Below are 26,450 nucleotides of genomic sequence, written 5' to 3'. Positions count from 1 at the left end.
CATTTAGGTTGCAGGGCATTTTTGTGGTCATCTCTGAAAATTTCAGTTTTTTGAAATTTTTTGTAGTCATAGGTAATTTGTTTACAAAAGAATTAAGAATTGCTAATGTATTCATTAGTCATAGGTAATTTGTTTACAAAAGAATTAAGAACTGCTAATGTATTCATGCCTTGACTATTTCATCAAGAAGAGTAAAATTTTTAGAATATGTTCTTTTGAAGATAAAGTCCTATGATCAATTCTAAGGTCTGAATTTTGAAGTAATAATGTTTACAAGATAGACTTAATGCTAAAATTAAAACAATTCTGTTTTGTCAGCCACACATTTGGTAGGTTCTTCCTAAACTAGCTAAGGACACTGTCATGATGTTTAAGATTCTGACTATTGAGTGCCTACTATGAATAAAATGCTACATTGAGTGTTCTAAAGGATGAAATGATAGGATATACTTTAGAGAAGATGGGGCATAAAATGTGATCATAAATAAGGTAATAAGAGACATGGAATAGAGGAGAGTCACTTTATAAACTTTATGGATATTGAGGGATAGATAAAATGAAGATGTGGCAGTGATGTTGAAGTATACTTAGAAGAATAGAGGAATAAGTAAGAAGTGAAGAAGCTGTAATTGTGACCAGTTGAGGCATTAGTGTTCAACATTGGTGGGCACTAACATCACCCTGGAGAAGCTGCCTGATACTTATGCTAAGGGAACTTGGGGGGGGGGGAGATGGAAAAGTAGTGATATGAGCATCATATTGTGATGGTTCTGAACACCAGGCTGAGATGACTCATTTGTCTTAGTAAGCAGTGAAAAACTATCGAAGAGTGTTAAGAATGACATAATTAAAGTCAAACTTTAGAAAATTAATCTGGGACTAATGTATACAGTGTATAGTTGAAGCAAAATACAGTTGGAACTGAAGACTTGGATAGAGAGGTCGCTACTGTGTTCATTCATGGAAGAGGAAATCAGAACCTGGACCATAGCAGTGAGGGTGGGAAAGAGCAGAGGGATTCAAGCAAGATAGAACTTGGCAACTATTTTGATGTGTGAATAGTGAAACAAAGACAGAAGTATAATGATGACTCTAAGATTGTCCAAATGGAGTAGACAGGGTGAGAGACTCACAGCAAAACCTGAAGATCTGTCAGTAGATGAGCTCTCTAAGGGAAGCATTTCAAGAAAGGAAAAACACTGTGAAGACACCGCCTCAGGGAATACCTGTGTTCAGGAAACAGGTGGAGGATGATAATCCATCAAAAATATATAGTATGTTCAGAGCAATGGGAAGAGAAGTAAGGGAATCTCTAGGGGTAGTTTGCTAGCAGGGAATGATAGGCAGCGTTGAATATTGTAGAGGGAAACAGAGGCTGAGCAGACAACTGGAACTGCTGGTGACCTTTAAGAACACAATTCTGTTGAGTAGTGAAAACAGAAGCCAGCAGGGGCTAAGGAAATAGGTCAGTGGTCAGGAACAGGCAGTACTTTAATGCAGTGTTATTTTAGCAAGCAAATCCATACTTCCAAGGGACCGTCTCACTGGCATTTGAAGAGCTGGGAGAATATCAAGAAAATAGTGCTCATTTACCTAAAAGCAATTTCTTTATGACCTGGGATACATGTAATTTGGAGGAACAATGGATCCTCCATTCTTCCATGCATTACTGTAAATGCCATAACCTTAAGGAGACCTCTGTCTCTGGTCGTTACCTAAATCCAAAGGATTTCATTTATATTGAGCTCATCTTCATCCATAAAAGCTCCTCCAAAGTACAGCTTTGTATCAAAAAATGAAACACAATTGCAACCATGTTTTATTACTATTGTACATAGAATATTCCTAAGGAGGAAATTTATTGGGGAAAGATCCTGCAATCATTTTTATACTTATAAGCCAGTATCACAAGTTAACCAAATAAAATTTTTTCTCAAAGGCATAACTCCACATTAGACACCATTCACAGTTAACAATGGAATACAAAAATATAATGTAGCTACTTTCCAACACCTCATTTTCTCATCTCTTATTGCATAAGTAGCTCGGGCTTCATCTGTCACCATAGTCAGTGTGTAGCAGGGTACTAGTCTAGAGCTTTGCAATTTTTCCACACTTTCATCCTTGCCGTAACCTAGCAGTTGATAGTGTTTCAATTTTACCAATGAGAAAAGTAAGATGGGGAAAATGTGAGAAAATGTAACTAAGATTATGTAGCTATTAATTTTCTGAGTCTGGATCCTCACAGGTTTTCTGACTCAAAAGCTTATGTGTTCTACTATGTGCTGCTGGTGCTCCATCTAATCCTTTTCCTTGAGCCACCTGTGTATCCTGGTATTTAGGAACAAGGGCCCTGTGCTGTTGGTCCTGAATCATCAGAAGTTTTGAAGATTAGAGAGGATATGATTAGTTCAGGCTGCGACAGTCTCTCCACCCATTTGAGTGAAAATTTATTTAAAGTAATGAAGCAGTTGGCTTTTCAAATTTAAAAATGCAGGGTAGGGTCTCCCTGGTGGCCTAGGGTTTAAGTCTCAGCACTATAACTGCTACACCCTGAGTTCGATCCCCCGCCATGTGACCCACATGGCACAGCAGACCTCTCCCGTCTCACCTGCTGCTCCCCTCACCAGTGTTTTTCCACAGAGCCGCCTGCTCTGCTCCCCACTCTGTCACTGGTGAATCCTCTCACCCTCTGCACCTCTAGCCTACACCCCCATTCTTCTATTCAAAAATAGGTAAGTTAAAAATAATAAAAACACAGGGTAATTTGAACCATAGTTTCAAGTGCCAGTTAGTACTAGATGCAGTAAGATGAATATGGCCAGGAATTTTCATGAATTGACTCCACCCAAAGGTAAGGCAAGTTCTATTCCTGGTGCTGCATGTACACACACCCTTTCCCATTCTATTCTGGCAGGGGAAATGATTGATTACAGTTTAACAATGGGAAGGTACAAAGCATGCATAAAGACAAGATCACAAAATATTTTGAAGCTTTTATCATTAGCCAAATCTTGTGCTCCCTAAAGAATAGTGCACATTTCCATCCAGCAATGGTGCTAAACCAACCTCACTGTTTAGGTAGGAGGCCTGACAATTGCATATTCTCCATGGGACCTCAGAAAATACAAAAAATATTTAGTAGTAAATCTCAGCCTGTCACACTGTGAGATTATAAATCACACGAAATTGTTTTGTAAAATATTAAGAGACTTACACAAATTAGAACCAGTATTCAATTATATGAGTCAGTGGAGTAAATGATGTATAATCTTTAGCAGTGGATAATCTGAAGATAATTTGTAACTTTCATTAGAAAAAAATAAATTTGCCTGCTTCATATTTTCCTTTGGTTACTATTAGTTATCAACCTTTGCCTAGACGTGTGTGTGTGTGTGTGTGTATCTTTACCTAGAGAAAAGCATAATTTAGGATGATTTAATCTAATTCAGCAAATAGTAATGCACTGTAAAAATATCTCTCACAGTCCATAGTTAGCTGTGAGGTATTTCTGCTGGTCCATAGCAATCCTAGCTACACTTTTCTTATTACAGCTGAATTTGGGCTAGGGTCTCTGCAAAAGCTCGGTCTTTGTCTCAGTGAGGAAAGAATTCAACATTGAGACAAGAGTTAGGTAGAAATGAAAGATTTACTGTCAGATAAGGAAAACAGGAAAGCTCTCAGAAGGGTCCTGAGTGGGTAGCTGCTGAGGAGCCATATATAGAGGCTTATGCCTTATTGGGAAAAAATGAAGGGTGGGTGGTAAGTCTGCTTTGTCTTTCTCAGAGCGGCAGGATTCCCAAACAGGTTTTCAGACTCATTTTGGCCACTCGTCATCAACTGGGGCTGGGGTCTCCCTTACCAGGGGAGGTCTGGTTCTTGGAAGGCAAGCAATGTCGCCCTAGGAAACACAGGTGTTTGCTTTGGGAGTAGGCCAACTTGTGGAGTTTCCTATTTTCTGGGGTCCCCTTGACTAGCTGGTGTTTGGTTCCTAGAATAACAAGCAATGTTAATCCTCACCAACACCGGCGTTTGCTGTGGACATGGGCCCACCTTGGGGTTTTTCTGTTTTCCGTTTGCTGTGGACATGGGCCCACCTTGGGGTTTTTCTGTTTTCCGGGGTCTTATCTCAAGGCTGAGGCTCCCTGGGGTCCCAGTGTGACTGCCTTCATTCCCAACTTCCTCTTCCACTGCTATGTCATCTTTGATGTGAATCACCCATCATTCTGAAACTTCAACTTTAAATGTTATTGAATAAATTTCAGACAATAATGGTGCATATTTAAAATCAAGACTATTTGTCATTTACTCCTAGCAAATTCAGAATATTGAAAGGCGTGTGTCTGACATGGAGAATCTCAGCCCAAGCATTGTGTTAGCTTTGTGCTATGTTTACTAATCGAATGGTGAATAACCCTAACCAGTTTTCCTGAATTTACTGTGATTAAAGAACAAAAGCGAGACAACTGTTATTAGTAGGAACGCAAAATCTAACAGAAAGTCATGGAGGCAATTGAAGATCTAAAATGACTTCTAGCTATGTTTCCTAACACACAACGAGGACTCTATTAAGGAACTTAGTATCAATATTATAACCGACTTGGGACCAAAATGTCACCCCCAACTTTATAGATGCAGTTATATTAGTCAGTTATTCCTCCATAAAGTACACAATGTGGGATGATGATCAAGGTAATTAACATGCCCATCACCTCTCAGGTAACGTGTTTTGAGCATGTGATCATAGTTATTTTGTTGATCATTCAAACTGTGCTTTACCAACAAGCTGTTTGCTCAAGAGACAACTGGTAGCAAAAATCTACTCAATCATTTAAATTTCTTTTGTTTTCACTTAGCAGTTAACCCGATAAAAGATAAATCACTGGATTATAATATTTTAACTAAAAGATTCTCCTCATAAATCACATAGCCATTTAAGTAGCATTTTTGTCTCACTGTTTATTTCTGACCCAAGAAGAATTAAGAGTCTGTGAAATTCACTTAAAATTCAACTACAAATTTTAGAAAGGCTTTTGTTAACTCTTCTGAAAGCAGAGTATTTGAAATGAACAAAACATTTGTTGTCATTGAAAGAGATATTTGGGTTCGTACACTGATTGGTTCTTACCAATATATATATATATTCAGTACATGAAAGGCACAGGGAAAAAGCTTGGTCTGGAACTTTATATGCTAATAGCTGCCATTCAAAGGTGATGTATAACTGTTTCCTCCCCTGTTCTTTTCCCTGTGGTGCCTAATGTTAGTGTGGGCCTTCTCAGGAACTGAGCAGGGTGCCTCTACTTGCGTACAAGTCTCAGTAGCTCTGTTCTAGGAGGGTGTGTTTCTGTTCAAGAAGTGTATCCATTATTACATGTAGCTGACCGCTTTCTAGCATTACTTTTGAAATGCTATGTTCCCCCAGGTATCTGTCCTCAGTGCTCTCCCTTTCTTCTGCTCTGCGTGAGCATTTGAATTCTCATAGGTACACTGGGTGATTGCTCCATCTCTAAGGCCTATTTTATACGCTTGCTTGACCTCCTGTATAGAATTTTCAACTGCAGGTAGGATAGCATCCTGTGACATTCAATAGCAGCTCAATTGAATTATCCCAACTGACCTCATCATTTCTAAAACCTGCTCCTTCCATCACAACCCCTCTATTAATAGCATTACCATCTCTGTAGGCAGGTGAGCAAATGAGTCAGCACCACACCTTGTTCTTGACTCAGTTGCCATGTTCATCAATTGCCAGATTATATTCAGTCTAAATCCACCTGGTCTCTAATTTCACTTACTTATTTGCTCAGTATTTTCTGAGTTTCTATCTACTTCCATACCATGGATTTAGAACATGCCCACTTCAAGAAGCTCACATCTAATAAGAGAGAAAGAACTGAAGAAGCCATCACTGCACAGTATAATCAGTACTTACGTAAGTGAGCACAGGGTGCTGAGACTGGGAAGAGGGCATGGAAGCCTTCCAGGAGGAAGTGGTATGTAAGCCACACCTGGAAGGATGAAGAGGGGTAGCTAGGTGAAGAGCGGAAGCAAACCTTTCAAGAGAGAACAAAAGCAGTATGTGCAAACACACTGAGAGGTGATAGAGAAAGCAATGCTTTTCAAAGAGGTGTAAGAATGATGCTGGTTTGGATAGGGATTTGGATTCAGAAAAGTGGGTCCTTGCATTACCTCTGAGAAACATTTCACTAGAGTCCCCTTTGGAGCAGCACTCGGTGAGTTTCCTTATGAGGCAGAGATCTTTAGTTATATCCAAAAGGGCAGGTTTATTATGCACGGGCTTAAGTGGGCAGAAAGCTACATCTGAAAGGGACAGGTTTGCTAAGAGATGCCTGCATAGTCTTAGGTAGGCAGGAGGGGTGGATCTTGCCAGAGAAGAAATTGTACGGATGCAGTGTTCTTGTGGGGAGGGGTTCACTCCTTTGTGGAGTTGTGATCTATTATTAATTACTTCTAGGGTATGACTGGGTTGACTTGTAAGGGCCTGTGTTTCTCTACAATGCCCTCCCTCTGGTCTGCACCGGGATACTCTCGATAGCATCTGCTACTTGCTGTAGCAATTGGGGCCTCAGGATTTCTCATTTCTATAGCTGATGTAAGATTGTGTTAACCATTTCTTCCCCCACCTCCATTTCTGGGGGGGCAATTTGAGGACTAGAAAATAAAGTAGGGGTACATTTATATGGGGCCATGTGTACTGTGCTAGAAAACTTGGATTTTCTTTTCAAAAGTATTGTCTTTCTTTGTCTCCTATACATATCATGTTTCTTGTACACATCGTTGCAAAAAACACTTCTGCTCCCCACTCTCTTGCATCTTTTCTTATGTTGCGGGTCAGAAGTGGCTTACTCTGTTATGGTATGGAACCTTTCTCTCCCAAATCAATCTGTTAGCAGGCAGAGTGAGGGGTACACCAGGACCCACAAACCTGCCTGCTCTAAATGGGATCTGCCATCCTCTAATTAAAGATAAAACATAGAAAAGAACTTGACTACAATTAGTATGCAATAGTGAGAAATACAAATTTAAAATAGTTTCCAGTTAAACACCCAAAGTTAACCCATGGATGACTGCCCAGCCAAACAGGACTGGCACAAAGCGGGAATGTTGAAGCCCAAAAGCTTACCGCAAGTCTGAGGTATCTTCTGGGGGGAACCACAGTAGAGAGGCAGAAGGGGCCAGGCAAGTCTGGAAGGAAAGAACAAAATCAAAGCCCAAGTCAAGATAAAGTCTGCCATTATTCCCCCCCGCCCCCTGACCCAAACAGGCCTCAAGTCTCTCACCCATGTCTCTGTCTCCTTCCATGTCCCCAAGCCCCTGTAGCAGGCCCCGGCTGAGAAGCCAACAGGCCTGCTTCTTCACGTGTCTCTGCTCCACCTGCCTCTTCCAGGGTTTGTTTTCATCTTCCTTCTTTTCCTCAGTCTTTTCTAGCTTCTCCTCTCTGCCCGGCTCCACTCTTCCTTAGGGAGGGGAGAGAGAACCAGGAAGCTCCCCTTTCTCTGGGGATTACTCTGTTACTCTTCCCTAGTCTGTGTTACTTACCAGGCCACTCGCTCTTTGCAACTTCCACTTCTGCCACATTCATCCCATGGTTCAAGCTTGTGACAACTGTCTTCCCCTCTGAGTTGTAAGCTCCTCAGGCCGGAGTCTCTGATGATGCATCTCCGTGATTTAAAACTCCATGCCCTGTGTTTTGCACTCAGTAGACATTTGCACATCTGTTGTGTTGAGAGAAAAGAATATACTTTAGAGTCTTCCACATTTCTTTACTTTCCTGGGCTTTTTATGCACACCGACATAACCATATTGCTGTAACGAGCACTGGCTTTCTTGTCACTGCTGGCAAACATTCCTTACAGCCCAGTGGCTTGTAACATGCCCTGCTGTTACAAATCAGCAACTGTTCCAAAACAGAGTGGCATGGATGTGTACAAATCTTAATGTGTAATGTTTGGGTTTTTTTGTTTTCCTGCAGAAATTGAAAGACCTCACTTGCCCCTGGGGTAAAAGCAGTTTTAGAAAGCACCAATGCAGGGCCCCTTGCCAAACATTACCATTTCCAGGCCTTTACACCTCATTTCACTAACAGGTACGGTGTCAAGGGCTGTGGACTAGGGGCCAGTGTTAGGGTTTGCGCCCCAGCTCGAACTCAGTAACCCTGGGCAGCATTTCTCAGCTTTGAATTCCTCAGCTGTGCGATTAGAAATTGGACTCAATTATCCTAATAAACATTATTCTTTCACCAGTATTTTTATGGCAGTGTCCCAATGTGGTGTCTTAGCTGCAAGCCACACAAACCCATCCTGTCATTTTCATTGTCATTTAATCAGAAAAGATCTCTTTGGAAGGATACTGGCTAGTTCACTGTGGGGGTGGGGAGAAAAGCAGGCTTGAGAATGTGCGGCACCGTCTGTTACCCAGAAACAAGGTAGGTCTAGGGCGAGAAGTGTGGCAGCTGCTGTCATGGACACTTCCTTGCATGCCTATCTCTGCCAATAATCTTGGATGGTTTCCATGTCTTGTGTCATTACCTCCCCGTTCATAGTGTCCATTGTGAGAATCCTATTAGCTAAGTCTAGGTCACATGACCTCTTCCTACCCCCTAACAGAGGAGAGAAGGGATAGCTGTGAAATAGGGCATTGCCTCTTGCCAAGGCTCACACAGACCTGGAAAGTTGGTTAAGACTGGTGGTGTCCACACCCACAATGATGTTTAAGATCCACATTTACCTCAAGCACACCTGGTAGATAATGCTTCTACTTAATTTTTTCCTTAGAAGCACAATTCACAGTATTTCAAAGAGCTTCTGATAGAAACTGAAGAACCTTGGTTACAGCTCTGACCTCTGAAGTGTTGTCGCAGGATGCAAAGGGTTGGTACAGGGGATCTTTAATTCTACCTCCCTCAACAATTCATTTGCATACATAGAAAGAATTTGGGGTCAAGAATGATCTCTGCCAACAAACTATACAGAACAGACATTTCATATCAAAAATACAGTTGAGAGAAATATTTAAGAAACATTAAGGGCATTCTACCTATTCAAGCCTTCAGATAATCTAAGATCTTACCATTGGAATGAATGAGATTTCTAGGGTAGAGGTCTGAGAGACTATGAGACCTTAGTCTCTTGCACGATGTTCACCAAACTGCCAGCAAGTTAAATTCTGCTTCTGCCTATTCCAGGTAATCAGTTTGGTGGACATGGTCCATTATAGCACTTACAATTTCACGTTCTAGTCCCATGTGAGAAAAAGCTTGCAGAAACTTAAGAGAAAAACTTACCTTCTCTTAAATTGGGATGTTTCCTCACTGCCTGGAAGTTAGTGTGTTGTCTCCTGCACGCTGGCTCTCAGAGCTCTGAGGACCAAGTGCAAAACGACCCACAGCAATTTTCTTGGCCCTCGTACTTGTCCCTTTTGTTTATCATCTTTTGTTCTGGGTTGCTTATTTTATCAGCCTGGAGGGAGGGAAGTGGAGAGAATTGGTTAAAGACTAGGTGCCAGCCAGCCACCCCAATGAGCAGAGGTTGCTGTGGCTGAGAAATGCTGCAGCCCCCACCACACAGCAGGGCTCTCGGGGCCAGATACCTTGTTTTCCCAAATCCTCTCTTACCAATAGCAAATCACTCTCCCTCAGTGACTGCCTCCCACTGTGGCATCCATAGGTTTTAAAACAATGTCAACAACAATAAAGACATTGTGTACCTCTCCCCTCATGTGTTTATATGAACTGTTTTATCTCCTACATAAAAATAGCATGTGGGACATCAAGACTGGAGAGAACACAAGTAAACAATGAGACATCAGTCAATAATGTCATCCATCCACTGTAGATTATTGTGGACACTGTGAGTTGCTAACTAGCCAAATTGTATTCTATTTCATCACCTGCTTAATCAAGCTGCAAAGTAAGGAGTTAGGCCACTTCAACTCCAGTGATTTGATTATGTGGTAAAAAGACTGGTGCATAAACATTAATCCTGAGAAATTAATTCATGAAAATTAGCCGAAGATACCCCTAGAGGCCTGTTTTGTATCTATCTATTTTTGCATAAAATGTTGAACTAACTACTCACTGGTGGTGTCTTGCGGGGACTAGAATGATTATGCATGATTCTGTAGTTATCCAGAGAGAATCATGAAGAGGCCATGAAGTGACCTGAAAATGCATTCTGATTAAAGCTAAGTCTTGAGCAGGAAAATTGCTTTGAAATGATTAAAGTTAAAATTGTTGGTAATGAAGGAAAACACTTGTCTTTAAATGAGACCTGTGGAAAAGAGTCTCATTGTGAAGCTTCGGTGAAGTGTGTGGCACTAGTGTTCTGATCACCAAACACTGGGTGGTGTCTCTCTATCTTATTGTTGAAATTTTGGAATTTAGTGGAGGACAAGGAGAATTAGAAGAACGTTCTCCACAAAAAACCTGACAGGCAACGGCATTGGTAAAGGGCCCCCAGAACGGGGGCGGGGTGGGTCTCCTGCAGCCTGGACAGGCAGCCCTGCAGCCGTGCCACACACAGCCTCTGCTCTCGGGGCACTCGGCTCCTTCTCATGTCTAGTTGCTGGGTTTTTTCTTGATGCTTTGCTTAAACCTCTGCCTTTCCTGCTAGATCATGGGGTCCCACTGGACAGGGGGCATGTTTAAGCATATATATATATACAGCACCTAGCGGGGGCTCGTCCCACCTCAGAGTGTGTCTGTAACTGATGCATTTATCCCCTTTGGTAAGTCTAGACCACTGCAGATTTTTGCAAATATTAATAGCATATCTAAAATCTTGGTGGGCACGTGTTCAGACTCTTTGCAAAGGTGATATCTGTGTCTTTGAGCATCTAAACCCTACCCGCACCATATGAACCATAACACCCCAGGCAGAGTGTGAGCACACTGCACACTCAAGCACATGAATGTTTCTCCAGTAAAAATTATGAATATGTGCACTGCATGGGATAAATAAAAGCTGTAAGTTCAGAGCAGTTTAAGTTACAGAAGTCTTGCTACCAGAGAACTAAAAGATTTGTTTCTGGAGCTCTGTGGATTCTGGCATTGCAGGTAAGGCATGCTCACCTGGGGGTGGGGTGGGGAGAGGATTCCTCAGTATCAGGAGCCCAATCTTTTCTTCTGGAAAGAAGAAATCAATGCTGGGATTTTCTGGATGATGACCTGTACTCATGACTTACACTGCTCCCAGGGTTTCTGCAGGAACAGATGAAAACGAATCATTCCCCACAAAGATAGCTTTGCCCCTGTGTAGTCCCCCATCTGCTGCTCCTTCCTGTTTTCTCACTGAGTCTACACATTTCCTTCCCCTTCCCCTCCACCTTCTTTCTCTTTCCCTCTCTTCTTTTCCCCCATCCCTACCTCACCCTCCCCTCCACCTGCTCCTCCACACCATTCTCACTGTCCCTTCTCTTCTCCTCCATCATCTCTCCTGTCCCTACCCCTCCCTTACCTGTGGAGAAAATTCCCCTATAGGGGAGAAATACCAGAGTAGGCCTCTTGCAACCTTGGCAAGGGAAATAGAGGCCACCCAAGTTCTGTGAGCCTTGGGAGGTCTATCACCTTTAGTAAAGAGCACAGATTGTTGGTCCTGGAAGCTAGGAGAAGCTTCTGGAGCTGAAGGCTAGGGAGAAGTCCTTCTCTCATGATCCATAAAATTTCATCATATTTTACACTTGTGATCTTTTTACTAACTGGAGAAGAAATGACTGTTCCCCCTTCTATCATCTAAATGAATGTAGTTTGGGGGTATCTAGTTCTAGATTTATCAGTAAGTACATTCTAAGAATGTCATCTTTACCTCATTCTTAATCTGAGAGTAATTTCTTCATCTATTATGCGCAGTGTCTCCCTCTCTGTCCTTGACACCCCTGGTCCTATAACTCAGAATAAATATTCCTGGTTCACTCCACTCTTTAGAATTTACAACCATGTGAATTATTGTATTACATTGATTTTTCCTTAGCTAACTCATCTGATGCTGTTTTGATGACTTGTCCAAAACAAGAACTAGAAAGGGTCCATATGATTTCTGTTGTACCCCAAAACCAGCTTAGATTTAGGAGATTCCATATTCTTCTCAATGGCCCTCTACACATTCTTTGGCAGACCCTCATACTTTAAATTCATCTAAACTACCAAAGTGTTGCTCTTACTAGATGGTCTGTGAGTTGCTGCCAGTCAGCGCCTACCAAGAATGGGAGCAGCTTCTGTCTGTGCTTTTACTTAGAGGAGTTATGTGGACCTGCTCCTTGTGTGTGTGCGTGATAGGCCGCTACTGTATCAAAAATGTGAATGGAAAATTCAATTCCACATGTGGTGATGCACTCTTTTTATATGAGGATTATTTCTGTTTCTAATTTAATACAACTTTTTAAAACCGTGAGATTGCTTATTTTCCATATGATACTTGTTTTTGGTCTGCCTTTACTTCTAATTCTGATTTACTTAACCCATGCATGTTTTTACCTGTACTTACCAAAAAGCTCACTTTTATGCTGTCTGTTAAAGGAACTCCTTTGTTCTACTCACTCTCTCTCCTTCTTGGTCTTTCATATTGTTTTTAAAGACATGCCCTCAGTGTTACTCATGATGTGTCATGTTGACATTAGCAAAGAAAATAGTGACAACAGAGGAGGGTTCGGAAGGCACAATCCCTTCACTGTCACCTCTCTCCATGGAACAGACCAAGCACCACCAAAGGCCCCCATGGAAACTGCACTTTTCCATCCAGTGCCTCACCTTGTCATGTTTCCTTGGTGACTCACATCCCAGGATGCCGTGTAGGAGTCCATTCCTGATCGCTGATGTGGTGATCATCTTTGCTCTTCTCTGCGGCGGGGTGGGAGGAGTCGGAGACCCTCCTAGGTGGTGACTGGTGCACGGTGTTTTGCTCCCTCGGGGTTGCTAATGGTCAGCAGCACACTGCTGGGCACTCTGAGAGAGTCAGGGTGAACTCCAGGGACCAAAGCAGAGGTTGTGAGCCATGTTGTGTGATTCTCCACAGTAGCCTGTTTCCCATGTCCTCCCTCCCCCAACTTGGTCTCAGCAGTGGCTACCAGGACAGCATCAGCCTTGGCGGTACCACAGTCCGCAAAGAGCTGGAGCACTTTGTAAGGACAGCGCTGTTATTACTGTGAACAGATTAATGTTGTGATGTTGTCTTCTGGAATTTTTAATGTGGACAGAGACTAGCCAGAATGGTGATCGGTAACCCAAATAACTGGGCCTCATCCCCGGGGAGTGGGTCAGTAATAAGTTTACCTACAAAACAACAAGATAGGAGACAAACAGTAGTCAGGAGAGGCATTCCAAAACAATATTCTTTGCCTGTGTGACATATTAAAAAAAAATTCTTTTGATGCCAGAGTAAATATATTGTAAACATTTTTAATCTCTACTTTACATTTGTTGCATTTTAAATTACACATCCTCCCTTTAAATATTCTTTACAATCTATATCAAACATCCACATCTCAGTTGACGTATCAATCCATTGAGCAATACATGATTTATGTTTATGGAAGCTGTCATGTCACTTATTACTGTGTTCTAAAGAAATGTGAACATCTCTTCCAAGGTAGTTTAGGGAATTTCCTTGATACCCAGATCATAAAATATAATATTGGCATATTTAAGCTTTCTTCCTCAATCAACATTCTTATTCAACATGTATTTATTGTTGACAAAGTCCCTAGTCTTGTACAAAATACTACTAATTTCTAATAGAAAAATATAGCCTCTGCTCTCAGATGTTACTAGAATCTAGAATACTTGGCCAAAAATGATGGCTTTTGGGCCAAATCCAACTTGCCACCCATTTTTATAAATAAAGCTTATATTAGAACAAAGCTTCTACTTACTAACATATTGCTTGTGACTGCTTTGTGCTACACAAGCAATGCTGAATAGTTATAACAGAGACTGTGTAGCTTGGAAGCCTCTGCCATTTACTCTCTGGGCCTTTGCAGAATAAGTTCGCTAACCCTGGCTACAGATGTGGAAACATAAATCACCAGGAGAAGCAGGACTGGACAGTGGAGAACAGCAACAATTTTAAATGAGGCCTATTTCAAGTCCTGATTGTATCATTTCCTAGGCTGTGACCTTTATTTTAGCACATTATGCAGCATTTCTAAACCTCAGTTTTCTTGTCTGCAAAATAGAAATAATATTTCAGGTAAGGAGTCCAAGATAGAAGGTTTATGTAAAGCATTCAGAACATAGACAATAAATGCTTCTTATGTCCAAAGAATGGGATAGCATATAGGTCCTAGAGTAACCTTCATTTATGCCTGTGTTACCAGAATAGTTATGAATAACCCCCTTCACTGTCAAATGTCCCAGTTTGAAGAATAAATAGTCACACCATGCTTAATGAATTTCTTCAATTTCCATTTGGGACTATCTTATTTTAAAAGGTGAGGAATCAGATTTATTTATGAACTGTTAAAGTACAAGTAAAATCAGTTATATTGGTCATTGCATAATATTATGTATGACTCCCATATCAAAGTTTGTCTCTTTCTTTAAGCAAGATACGTTTTCCAACTCAATGACAGCAGTTCCTAATTCTAATAAGGGGACTTGAAAGTAAAGAAGCTAGTGAAAAGATAGCTGGTTTTCAAACATTTCGGTAGGTCTCCCAGTTAGAAGTGGGTCCTACTTTTAGTAAAACCAAGCCTGAGAGAAGTTATGGCCACTACTATGCTTATTTTGATATCAAAAGCTAAAATTGAGCTCCCCTTTGAAACAGAACCTGATAGTACTGGCAGGCAAATCATGGTACAAGAGGGGTCACCACCTCATCCATTGTTAAGAACAAAAGTTGGAGTGTACCTGTAGAATTCCCTGGGTCCAAAAGTGAGAGGTCAAGGAAAGAAAGGCTCTGCTACATTTCCTTTACATGCATTTAAAATATATTGATTCTTTTTCTTTGTTGAGAGGCTGATGTAAGACTCAACACTAGGTCTTACATCCTTGGGGCAGACAGGAACAGATGCTTATGAGTTGGGGAGCCAAAGGGCACCATGTAAAAACTGAACTAAATTGGGTTCTACAGGAGAATCCCAGGGGTGTGAGGGAGAGACTACAAATTGGGAGGACAGCAGGGATCAAAAACCAGAAAGTGGGCATGGCACTTTCTGTCCTGTCGGGTTCACTGTGGAGAGGCCTTTAGAGGAAAACAGTCATGGTGAGAGCTTATGAGATGACTTTGGAAAATGTGAGCATGAAGGGCCTGGGGTAGCAGGTTGGAAAGCTGGCTGACTTCTTTTAGCCTCAGGAAATTGTACTTCTCTAAAAACAGTGTTCTTCAAAGTTTGGCTCATGTTCCAGTTTGATTTGACTTTCAGAAGTAATAGTAGGTAATTTAATATTGTAGAACAAATACCATCTGACTGGTGCTTTGTGTGGACATTCCTCTTATGCTGCTGAACAAAATTCCACAAAACTGGATTTTATTTGTTAATAGTATTAATAGTATACACAAATGTTTGTATTTACTTTATAGAAAACATTTTCATCAAATTCTCACATCTTGTACTGGTCCTCTTCTATCTTTGGCTCTAGGTCTGAATCTCTTTTAAAAAGGGTATTTCTCCCACTAACCTCTCTTTCTTAAGCTCCTTTCAGTAGTCTCCCTCTATCCTACCTGTGGACTCTCGCTTTTGCTTGTCCTTAGCTCATCTGTGCACACCTTTTCTTCAAGAGAGAGTGACCTGACATGAAGAGTTGGAGGCATGTGCTGCTGACTGCAGGCTCAGGAATTGGGAATGGAAGGAAGCAGAGTAGCGACACCTGTGCCCCTGGCACCTGAAGGAGAGGCTGAGGCCCATGGAGCCTATGTCTGCAGATGCCAGAATAACTTCTCCGTGTAGCCGAGTCAATCAAAGATGGGCAATTTAGTGTAAATTCAGCCCATGTGTTTCCTTGGCCTTGTGTGGACAAAACAAACTGGCTGACTGATAGCACTGATCACTTTCAAGTCAATAATTTTGGTGGTTTCTTGGAGCAGAGAGCTCCGAAGGAGGGAGCAGGAATATTCAGGGCATGTGTGCAATCCTCCCCATAGATGCAGGAAAATACTAGAATGTCGAAAAAAATAAGCATTTGAGCTTTACTCATGTTTGTCTTTATGGAGTATTTAGATGGGACATTTTAAAATATGTAACTCTGGAAATCTCAAATATTTTTGCTGATGGGATGCACAATCAAAACAGTTGGGTGACTATTAGTCTCGATCACTGATTCCCAGTCTGTGGACACAGTTTCCTCAACTGTCCCCAGGAGCAATAGTTTATTGTAAAAGTTACATTAATACATGTAAATGAACCTATATTCTCATTTAGTAGAAACTAAAAATATACTGATCTAGCCAGGGTTTGTTGTGGTTTATTTAATGCTTTTATTGTTGTGTTTGAATATTTACTGTAAAAGGAGATTCCTTAACCAGAAGTACTATAAATCTATTGAAGGAGACTGTTCTGAGACATGAAAGAACAAAGAAAGGGGAGAACTGAATCTCAAAATTTTAGGTTAGGTGGTCAAAGTAATTAACATGGACAAAGTTGCCTATGTGTCTCCTGCCCCATGCTGAGTGTCCCAATCTCCTCTTATAAGAACACTGGTCAGATAGTTAGGTTCACCCTAATAACCCCGTTTTAGATAGTCACTTATTTATAAGTGAGACTATCTCCTACTACTGTCACATTATGAGGACTGAGGGCTAGTTAGGACTTCAGCATAAGAATATAGGGGGAACACCATTCAGCCCTAAGAAATATGCACCTTCTTTTGCTAATTCTAGCCATAGCAGGAAAGTATGTGGGTCCTAGTGATAATTGGGAACAGGACGACTAGGATGACTGTCATGATTTGCTCATAACAGTCTGGTTTTATTCTTATAGCCAAGAATCACTGTGCATATATTTGAGCCTCAGCTCAAAAATGTACTGTCATATTTAGGTTTCCTCAGCTATGAAGTGGAGTCAAATAGCACATGCCTCGCAGAATTCTGTGAGAATCACATGGGTCAGTATGTATAAATCATTCAGAACATCAAAGGGAAGATTATAGTTTTTCAGTTGCGATGGTTAAATTTATCTATCAACTTGTTTGGTCCACAGTGCCCAGATACCTGGACCAACATTAATCTGAAGTTTCTGTGAGGATATTTTTATATGAAATTTGCATTTAGATCAGTGGAAATCTTGAATAGAACAAAAGACTGACCTCACTGAAGCATAAAGGAATTTTCCAGCAGACTTGAACTACAACTCCTTTGAGTGTCCAGCCTACATACCTCTCCATCAGATTTTGGAAAGCTTCCACAGTTACATGAACTAATTCCTTAAGTGTGTAGATAGATAAAGACACACACACACACTATTGCTTCTGTTTCTTTGGAGGACCTTGACTAATATATTATGCATGGAAGCCAAACTGGTACCTGAAGCCTAATTTTAAAATAGTTTGTATATTTTTGTTTTTTGACATCCTTTTATATTCACTGTGCTTTTTGCAGGCCACTGATATATATCAGCAAAATAAATAAATGAAAGACACACAAGGCAGCTAAGAGTATGGAATAGACACTATATATATTAATCTCAGTCTTTAAAAAGCCCCTGAATTTTACATTCCCATACCATCATGTTAGACAATATTGATATTATCCATCTGTTATAATTTTTACTACTCATAATTATGAAGGTTATTTTGAAGTGAAAGTAGCTGCATTCCTATTATGTGCTATAAAAATCACAGGTTTTTTGAAAAATGAGTGTTGATTAAAAAATATTCCAGATCACTCCATCTAATACTAGCTCCAAAACTAAGCAAGCAAGCAAATATTTTGGCAACATCTCAGCCAAGAGATTGATAAAACCACATAGAAATGGTTAAACAACTTGGAAAAGCAAAAAAAGGCTTGAAGAACAATTGAGTAGCAGCTATCAGCTCTACAAAGGGATATGGTAGAGGGGATGGTGACCAATGTCCCTAGCTCAAGTGAGTCTAGACTAGAAGAAAAATAGATAGAAATTGCAGTAGCTCTTAAAGATCCAGGTTCCTTGCAGTGAGCATGGTTGCAATGGTTACTTAGGATATTCTGGAATATTTACTGGAATTCTTTAAAGTTGACTAGGATCATTTTCTCTGAATGTGAAGCTAATAGAAAGTACAGCTCTAAATTTGCTGGTAGGATCCATTGATAGAATCACCTAACGGTGGGGCTTTTGTTACAAACACAGACTCTATTTCTATGAAGTGATAAGAAGTGGTTTCCAGGATAGAGTCCTGAAAATAAAACCTACAAGAGAATATACAGTATTTCAACATTGGGATTAGAAAGGGCAAATAATGATGTGCATTTTGCTATTTCTTTTCTTCAAAAATGCAGCATTTTGGTTAAATTGTTGCTGAATCAACACAGTGTACAAAGCCTGAGCTTCCTTTTTGTTTTTCCACCAAAAACAAAAAACAAAATAAAAACCCCACAGGATTAAAGCCGAAACCAGATAAAATAATTGACCTACTATGGGGAGTTTGGCAAATTGGAACGTCTCTGTTTATTTGTTGTTTTAGTTTTCTACTGCTATTACAAGCAATTATCATAAATCTCGTGACTTGAACTGGCATAAATCATTTTACAATTCTGGAGTTCAGAAGCCCAATCTGAGTCTCACAGGGCTAATATTAAGGTGTCAGCAGGGCTGCATTTATTCTGAAAACTCTAGGGAATAAGCAGTTTCCTTGCCAGCTTCTAAGGCCATCTGCATTCCTTGGCTTGTGGCCCTTTTTGCAGTGCTAAAGTGCTCTCTGACTGACCCTTCTACTTATCTTCTATTTATATAAAACCCGTGCAATTATCTTTGGGATAATAGGTTAGTGGGATAAAAAAGGTTAATAGAGGTTAGTCTCATTATCTTAAGGTTAACTGTTCTGTAGCTTTACTTTCCCTTTGCCCTGTAATGTCACATATTCATACCTTCTGGGGATGAAGATACAGACACCTTTGGAGTGGATGGACCATTCTGCCTATCACAACTTTTGCAAATAATTTTGACTTTTGAACCAGGTAAATGTTTATATATTTAAAACTGAATCAAAAAGGATTAACCAAGGCAAACATAACAAAAATAGAAACAAATGAACATCAAATAGTAACACTGAGGTGGAGAAAAAGAGTAAATTTAAATTTTGAACTCAGAACTATGCCACCATATTCTTAAAATGAGATTAATTTTAAGTAGCAAAATAATTGAAAAGAAATGCTGAGTTTTATTCAGTAAATTTGTTGTTGGGCATAGTTATAACACAGTCACCTTGACACTATTTTATGTGTGTTTTAGGTGTAAATGTGTTAGTGTTGTGTGCTCACTATGGAATGAGGGATATAGAATAATGAAATGAGGGTTTCATTTTTTTTTACATTTATCCCAAGGCAGCACAGTAGAATAACACTACTAGGGGCAATGAGCACTGCTAGGACCAGGTCTTGGTTTCAAAATAGCATTCCTTGGTAAAAGAAACAACTGTCTCTTAAATAAGGAACCATTTTCTGATAGATCAAGTGCAAGGAGCTAGTGATATTGAAAATCTTTGAAGATTCTAATTTAATTTTTTTGTCTGATGCTCAAATATACTGATTTGGGCCTGTAGGGGTTCTTTGTGATTTTTGGATGTGTTCCCTCACTCTTAAAGCACTTCCTTTTTGGCATCACTAGATGTTGTGGGTTTTATCTTGTCCTTTGTACTTGATCCATCTGAAATCGGCAACTTAACAAAATAACAATTCAATCTCAAAAAATGTACAGAAGACCTAAATCCTAAATAGACATTTCTCCCAAAATATACACAAGGTCAACAAACACATAAAAAAAAAAGTGCATCACTCAATAGAGAAATCCAAGTCAAAACCACAGTGTCACACCTCACACACAAAAAGAATAGCTTGGGCCTCCCCGGTGGCGCAGCGGTTGAGCGCTGGGTTGCGAAGCTGCCCGCGGCCTCTGCGGCGCCAGTTCGATCCCCGGCCGCTCCCCGGCCACCGGAGGAGGGTCCCACATGGTGCGCAGACCTCTCCTGCCGCCCGCTGCTCCCCTCAGCAGTGTACTTCGGTCCTTCTGCCTGCTCTGCTCCCCGCTCTGGCTCTGGTGAATTCTCTCACCCTCCCACACTTCTGACTGTACCCAGTGCATGTATAAACAAAACAAACAAACAAACAAACAAAAAAACAAATAAATAAATAAAAGCATGCCTCCTCTATTAAAAAAAAAAAAAAAAAAAAAAGAATAGCTTATATCACAAAGACTAGAAACAACAAGTATTGGCAAAGGTGTGAAGAAAATATCTCCTGGTACACAGCTAGTGGGAATGTAAATATATGCAGTCCTAATGGAAAACAGTATGGAGGCTCCTCAACGAATTAAAAATAGAACTACCATGCGATCCAGCAATTATACCTCGAAGTACCTCTCCAAAGACTATGTGAACATTAATTTGAAAAGATATATGTATCTCTATGTTCACTACAACATTATTCACAATAGCCAAGACATGAAAACAGTGTAAGTGCTCACTGACAGGTGAGTGGATAAAGACACACACCATTAAGTACGACTCACCTAAACAAAAAACAAAACTTTCCATTTGTGAGAACCTGAAAAGACCTTCAGGTGATTATACTAAGTGAAATAAGTCATAAAGAGAAACAAATGATGTGGTTGCACTGATAATGTGGAATATCAAGAAACAAAGCAAATGAACAAACAAAACAAAAACAAACCCTTAGACTCTGAAAAACAAAATGGTCGTTACCTGTAGAGTTCAGTTAGATTGTGGTGAAATGAAACTAGACCTTTGGTGATGGAAGTTGTGTGGTATACAGATTGAGATATGAACCTGTACTCCTGAGACTGACATTGTAAACCAATGGTACATCAGTTTTTCCTAAAAGGAATCTTTATATTATAGTAGAGTCAGTGGGAGCACTTGATTTTGGAAGGATAAAGATGTTTTGAATGAAGAATCTTAAATGAAGGAACTAAAAAGTCTGGGTCGCCGAGAGGGCAGCAGAGGATATATTCCTTCCTAGTTTTTAGGTCTAGGAAAACACCAAGAGAATCCAGAGGGGCAAGGCAGAGGTGCCCACCACAGACTGCACTAGAAGGGATGCCAGAGATATCCATGAATCTTTGTGAAGGCAGGTTGATGAGAGGGACTCACAGATGAGGTCTTCACATAAAGCTATTTCAATCAAAAAAACCTCACGAAAAATTGAACAAGGTGATATAGAATCAGAAAAAATAAAATGGCAGTCGCAAGCCCTCATATCAATAATCACCCGCAATAGAAAGAGACTGAACTCACCAACTAAAGGCATAGAATGGCTGCACAGATAAAAACCAAACTCTGCTATGTGCTGCTAAAGAGACACTCAATTAAGCAATAAAGGCAAACAAAGTCTTAAAGGGGTGGAAAATGGTACTCTAAGCCAATGGAAAAATTTGCAAAGCAGGAATTGCTATACCTCTATCAGATTTTCCTGCCCAAAAGGAGAGGACACAAAAATGGACATTACTCAATGATTCGGGGCTCAATATAGCAGGCAGACATAACACGACATAGATGTATATGCACTCAATATGGAAGCATCACAATATATAAAGCAAGGATTAGTGACTTAAATAGACATTGATAGCAACACAATAGAGAAAGGGGCTTCTAACATCCCATTTTGCAGCAGTGGACAGATCGTCCAGACAAAAAATTCAATAGGAAACAATGAACTAACAGATATTTGCAAAGCACTCCACCCCCAAACTACAGAATACCCCTTCTTCTCAACTGCACAAGGAATATTCTGAGTGATAGACCATATGTTGGGAAACAAACCTAAACAAATTTCTGGACTGAAATCACATCAAAGTCCTTTCAGGCCACGATGGTATGAAACTAGACATTAACCCAAAGAAGAAGGTGAAAACCACAAATACATAGATACACCATATTATTGAACAATAATTAATTGCTCAATGAAAAAGTCAATGGAAGAATAAAAATATCTGGATATGAATGAAAATGAGTTACTGCAATGTATGGAGCACAGCGACACTGGTACAAAGAGGGAAGCTTAGAGCAGTGCAGACCTACCTTGTGGAACATGAGCCAAAAGGCAGTGAAAGGAAGGAAGAACAAGAAAAGGACACAGTGAAATGTGACTAACAGTTGAGTTTTGGTAATTTGAGGTATTTTTTGGTACCATCTTTTAAATTTTTCTATGGGTTCGGTTTTGAGAATACAGATTGGAGAAAAATCAATTCATTAGATCCACTGGCTGCTTGGTACCCTTTGGGCTTATTTTGTTTGCATTTCCAATTGTTAGGGTCTTTTATCTTTTTAAAAAGGTTTTTTATCTTCTTAAAAATCATTTCTGGTTATCTTTTTGGAAGTTTGTCCCTCAGTATCTAACACTTTTGAGTCTCTGGGCAATATAATTTTCTGAATACATATGCTAGGAAGTTGAAGAACTCTTAAGAAAATAATTTACATGTTAATCTCTCTGGAGCTCTAGCTTATTGGAGAACGATGATAAAGAAGGTAGATGGTAGTATCTGGTCCATATCTGGCAATTCATAAATATGTGCTAAATAGGAATGTGTTTTGTAAACTTCTAAATATCACTACAATATTACTGGAAGTAACAACAATAGCAACAGGAAAAGACAGATTCCTAAGCCCTGTCCCAAACCCATTGAAAGGTACAGATTCTCTGAAGATAGGACCCTGATCTTTGTTTAAACAAATTTTCCACATGCTTCTATGCACCACAGTTGATACTAAAATGTCTTCAAGGGTTCCTTCCCTGCCTCAGCCTTACGTCCTCGGTGAAAAGTTCACGTCCCTTGCCTTCTCTGCCATACGGGGTTTTCTCTGCTGCTGGGGTTCTTTGCCATCTGCCCTGGTCTTTATATTGGATTCCTTCCCTTCACTTCCCATTACACCTCTCCAGCTTCCCCTTGGTTACTCGCCCCTGTCCAGGAGTACTCACTAGTTCTGTGTCACTGGCCTTCCCTGAAGTCAGCTCCAATCAGTCTGACACCCACCTCTTGCTGCTCATCCATCGCTGGAACAATATTCTTTGCCATATATATACTCGTGTATCACTTTCCTGCAAAGGAAAGTCCCTCTGCGTTCCAAGAATACTGTAGGAAATTGAGATAGTAAGCTTGACTGAACCTTCCTGGATCTATGCAAGCAGGCTACGGTGGTGGCTGACTTTGCAGTCTGACAGCTAAGCTAGGTGGAGAAGTTGTTCTCCACCACTTGGAACTATAGGACTTGGAGCAAGTTATTCAACCTCTGGGCTTATTATCTCTACTTTGCATATGAGAAAGCTGAAGTACCTACCTCAAATGGTTGTGGCAATTAAATGTATGTATGTATGTGTGTGTGTATATATCTCACCTGGAAAAGTATCACAAGTTTTACAATTTAGCCTCATCTTTGATAAAATAACACATCTGTATCAAATTCTGTTTTCAATATTTGAATGTTATCCTCATCAAATAATTTCCCGCTTTCCCTGTTTCTCATGGATTCAGGTTTCCCTTGGCCTCCTGCATGCCCATGCTACACACATCCTGTGGCCTCCAGAACGCTGGCAGAAATTGGAATCTGTTCTCCCTCCAGAGCGCCTGCCAGTTCAGAGTCAAGAGAATTAACTGCATGGATCTTCCTGAATGGCTGTCACTGAAAAGCCAAAACCACCCATTATAGGAAGAGGGATGAGAAGTGAAATTTCCAAAAGAGGAAAAGCTTCCAATAAGATGATGCTGTGCAACAAATATTTCTGTCACATTAGGATGATCATATTATTAAAGAGTTTTAAAATATAAAACAGTATTAAATGGTACTTGATTTTGTGTTGTTTTAATGCCCTCAAAAGGTGCGGATATTTGGGTTGATGAAACTATTCATATGTGTCTCAAAGGAGGTAAATGTGAAATAATTTCTTATACTAACTTTTGATTTAGCATCAAGAACTGAAATCAAAGCTCAAAGATTTTGAAAATATTTGAAAGTTATTTTTCATCCACTGTTGAGATGGAACATGAAAAACACATTATATACAGTGTCAGAATTATACTGTAATAAAGAGTATCTACAATATAGTGACCACCAGTGAAGAAGTATGGTGAACTAGGGTATAAGATAAAAACACTGACTTGCTCAGGTACTGTTTGCGGGGTTATCTTATCTACATCCACAGATGAAGGGTATGTAATCTCTGTGGGAAGGAATTGAAGATATGAAAACCAATTCTGTAACTTCCATACAATCTAAGATTTTTTTTAAGATTTATTTATTTATGAATATAAGAACTGGGGTGCAGACCAGAGGTGAGGGAGGCAAGAGGACCCACCAGAACGAGTGGGGAGCAGAACAGGCAGATGTACTGAAATACACTGCTATGGGGAGCAGTGGGTGAGACAGGAGAGGTCTGCTGTGCCATATGGGTAGCTCCCTGGCCAGGGATTAAACTCGTGCTGCAGTGGCTGTGGACAGCTTCATAGGTTGCACCTTAACCCCTTGTGCCATCAGGGAGGCCCCCAATCTAACCTTCTTTATTGGCTCTTTTCAATACCAAACTTCTAAGGGACTTCATGCCTATTCACATTAATAAATCCATTTATCAGTATTTGATTACTATCAGATGTCAAGTGAAATGGGAAAAACACACACACACCATAGTCTTGATCAATGAATTTTGATTTTCATCAAAAGATTTTTCAGTATTTTTGTATATAATACTAAAACTACCAATTGCAAAGTTGGGTAATATCAGAATAATTTCTACATTCTGGGACTACAGAGATTATGAACTCCTCTCTCTCTTATAGACATACAAATCTGCTACATCCAGGACATTTTCCTCTCTAAATGTCTAAAAACTAGATGAACAATCCTTACATATCAGGCAAATGAGAAAAAAGACCACATCAAAGTAGGTAGGAGGGGCTGAGGCACAGTTTACTGATAGCTGCCACCCCTTGCCCTAGCAACCCATAATAAGGATGGAATTCACAACTCCTAGTTTCTCTTTGGAGAGTGAAGGGATTGAACCTTCTAATGGACACCCCAAAATTTTAAGTCCTGCACCTTAGAGACAAACTCCCAAAACATCTAACTTTGAAAACTAATGGGATTCACATGAAAGACACCCACAAGGCTTTAAGAACATGGAGTGGATCTTTAAGAGGCTTATATCCAGCCTCACTCACCCCAAAGTCTAGTGAAAATCCCCTCTTGAAAGAAACCCAGACTTTCCATGAGAGACCCTTTGGCTCATCTTAAAGCATCACCCTGAGGGGCAGGGAACCTCTGGGATACTGTGGTGAAACAACGGCTGGTGGGTGCCATTTTCTACTCCCCTGAGCCTTGCTGAAGTCTGCACGTGCCATCGTTTTGCTCCCCTTCTGGTGCTCTCCAGAACACCAGAATCTCCCAGAGGGTGACTGCTCTTGTTACTGCCACCCAGGAGACACCCCTCCTCACCTCTTAAATAGCTACTGTCTTCTGGGCACTCCAAGAGGGCAACAGACCAAGGAATTTGGTCTTTCTGTGAAAGATAACTATTAGCTTATCATCATAGTTGCAGCCTAAGGGCCAGATTTCTAATTAAATACACATCTAAGCACTGATGGGCCTATTCTGAGACCTTGGAGGGAAGGTACTTAAGAGCCCCAGGATCTTGCAGACAGCAAATGTCTTGCAGATGGCTCTTATGTGGGTCTGATACCCAGGTTCTTAAGATTGCTGCTAAGAATGTCCCTTGACCACCTGGCTCTAGTGGCCAGTGTGGATTACATTTATGCATTAAGGATAAGCAACTGGAGAGACTGTTCTGAGCAGACTAGTACCCACAAGGCACCGGATAACCAGAAGACTGATATAGAACCCATGTCTTTCTTGGAAAGGTCAATTTGCTTGTCCTGGAGCTTCAGCCTGAGGGTCAGGCTTCAGTTTAGAACACATCCAGTGCCCTGTAGAGATGGTCTTAGGGAGCCTGGGCCACCAGACTCCATCCTCACACTCTCTGCCTCACTACAGTGGTCAGATCTCACAGAAGGGAAAGTATACACTAGTCTGGAGTTTGGAATTGTGTGACTTCTCTCTAAGCACACTTTTGAATCACCTGGCTTGGGTAGTTAGTGGGTCTCACATTTGCATTTCCACAGGCCTGTATATATGTGTGTACTTTAAAAGATTGCAGCCTAACATTCTGTCTGTAGCTAGGTGCAACATGAGAGCCTTCTCTTTGGGACACTAATAGGCCTGACACATCCACAACTAGTGGGAGCCATTAATGATAAAATACGCTGCTTGGACAATCACAAAATCTAAGAAACGACCAAGAGCT

The 26,450-nt window shown here is 40.5% G+C and overlaps 1 protein-coding gene across 8 annotated transcripts in view; it reads left to right on the top strand.

Moving 5' to 3' along the window:
• The window catches only part of IMMP2L (inner mitochondrial membrane peptidase subunit 2), a 732,784-nt gene extending 708,851 nt beyond the window's left edge, over window positions 1-23,933 (top strand). For all 8 annotated transcript variants that reach the window (XM_054692558.1, XM_054692555.1, XM_037511708.2 and 5 more), the window contains one exon: window positions 23,632-23,933. In XM_054692558.1, the coding sequence (XP_054548533.1) occupies window positions 23,632-23,751 (120 nt within the window). In that variant the 3' untranslated portion in view covers window positions 23,752-23,933. The remainder of the gene's footprint in view (window positions 1-23,631) is intronic.
• Window positions 23,934-26,450: the final 2,517 nt, after the last annotated feature.

The sequence above is a fragment of the Talpa occidentalis genome, unplaced genomic scaffold (genome assembly GCF_014898055.3).
Source record: "Talpa occidentalis isolate TD23 unplaced genomic scaffold, MPIMG_talOcc4v2.1, whole genome shotgun sequence".
Lineage (NCBI taxonomy): Eukaryota > Metazoa > Chordata > Mammalia > Eulipotyphla > Talpidae > Talpa > Talpa occidentalis.
This window is presented reverse-complemented; position numbering and strand designations above follow the sequence as displayed.